At 56.6% G+C, this 1,460-nt stretch overlaps 1 protein-coding gene across 1 annotated transcript in view; it reads right to left on the bottom strand.

The window, feature by feature from the left end:
- The window catches only part of ASAH2 (N-acylsphingosine amidohydrolase 2), a 19,407-nt gene that overhangs the window by 16,951 nt on the left and 996 nt on the right, over positions 1-1,460 (bottom strand). The window contains exons 2-3 of the mRNA XM_057385707.1: positions 888-976; positions 366-520 (exon numbers count right to left, since the gene is read on the bottom strand). Coding sequence (XP_057241690.1) covers positions 366-520; positions 888-976 — 244 coding nt within the window. The remainder of the gene's footprint in view (positions 1-365; positions 521-887; positions 977-1,460) is intronic.

Here is a 1,460-nt window from a genome sequence, read left to right as displayed (position 1 = left end):
ATCCATCCCTCCTCACTCTCCTCTTCCTGCCTGGCACAATGTGAAGCTGTAGGCATGGCAAGAGCCTCAAACAGGAAAATCTGGACAAAGACCTCTTTGTCGAGCCCAAAGCAATTCCCAGATCATCTCCCATTTCCCCAGCACCCCCATCCCTCCTCTGCTGCCTTAGAGGCACCACAATAACATTATCCCAACTCCAATGAACTCCTGGTGCTTTTTCCACCAAGAAAAGTGAGAGGAAAATCTGGCCTCGCTCGCTAGGAACCCAAAGCTCTGTTCCAGCAGGGACCCCAAACAACCCCAAGGAATTCCCAAAGGAATAAGGAGCTGCCACACTCCACATGGAAGCTGCACGTTCCCAGCACCACACCTCCAGCCGGACTCTCTGGGACACCATCCCRATGTCGGCGCTGACGAACACGACCCGTTTGGAGTCCTCGGGGTCGGCCACGATGAAGGCGCGGCTGTAGAGGCGCGAGAGGAGCCCGCTGCCCACCTGCTCRGGGTTGGCATATCCCATCTGCAAGAGAGGAGCTCCGTCAGAGCGCCGGCCCCGTTATCCCGTGTGTTTTCCTGAGCAGATCTGCCCGGGGGCAGAGGSCTCATCCCACCCCTCAGAGCTGCAGACCCATCCTGCCCCGTGATTCCAACAGCCATGGAATGGTTGGGCTTGGAAGGGGTCCCAAAACCCATCCAGTTCTACCCCCTGCTCCACCCCACCTCCGCTGCCCCAGCTCACTCCAAACCTCAAAGAAATTTCACCTAATGTGTGAAGCGACACACGTTTGGCAAGGCAGGGGTTCTAAACCCGAAACCCTGCCTAAAACACTCACAGGGGATGAAAAATCAGCATTTTTCCAACCCCGTGAGGAATTCCCCCGACTCACCAGGGGCACTTGTGCCACGGGRCCCGTGCAGTCGGCTCTGCCAACGCCCACCAGGTACTTGGCTGCTTCTGGCACTGTGTCATCGTGATCTGTGAGAGGGAAGGGCACATCCAGCCCAGTACTGGGGCTCTGCTCCTCCCCCAGAAAACCCCAGCASGGCCAGCTGAAGCTCAGAGAAGGGAAAAGCCGCTCTGGGCAAYGATCTCCAGGCAAAGGGTGAGGAAAAGTTCTCCCAAAGGAGATCACATCCCACCCCAGCCATCAGGGAGGTGCAGAAATCCTCCCAGGATGGACAAAGCTGTGGGAGAAAAGCCATGAAGGGCTTTCAAACCATAATAACTCAGCAGGGTTATCTGCATCTCAGGAAATCCCAGAGCCACAAATGGCTGGAGAGGGAGATAAYGCTGTGGGAAAACATTGAATATTTCTGTGTGCCTGCTCTGTTCCCACAGCCCTCCCTGAGGCAGGGCTTTGGGATCGGGGCGTGATCCCTCTTCCCAGCCTGGCCCTTCCTGGGCTGCACTGAGAGCAGGGGAAAAGGGGAAAAGGGGAAAAAGCGAAAAGGGGAAAAGG

This window comes from Malurus melanocephalus, unplaced genomic scaffold (assembly GCF_030028575.1).
Source record: "Malurus melanocephalus ecotype Western Australia unplaced genomic scaffold, MMel_1.1 scaffold_857, whole genome shotgun sequence".
Classification (NCBI taxonomy): domain Eukaryota; kingdom Metazoa; phylum Chordata; class Aves; order Passeriformes; family Maluridae; genus Malurus; species Malurus melanocephalus.
Note: the sequence above shows the minus strand (reverse complement) of the source record. Positions and strands in the feature narration are given on the sequence as shown.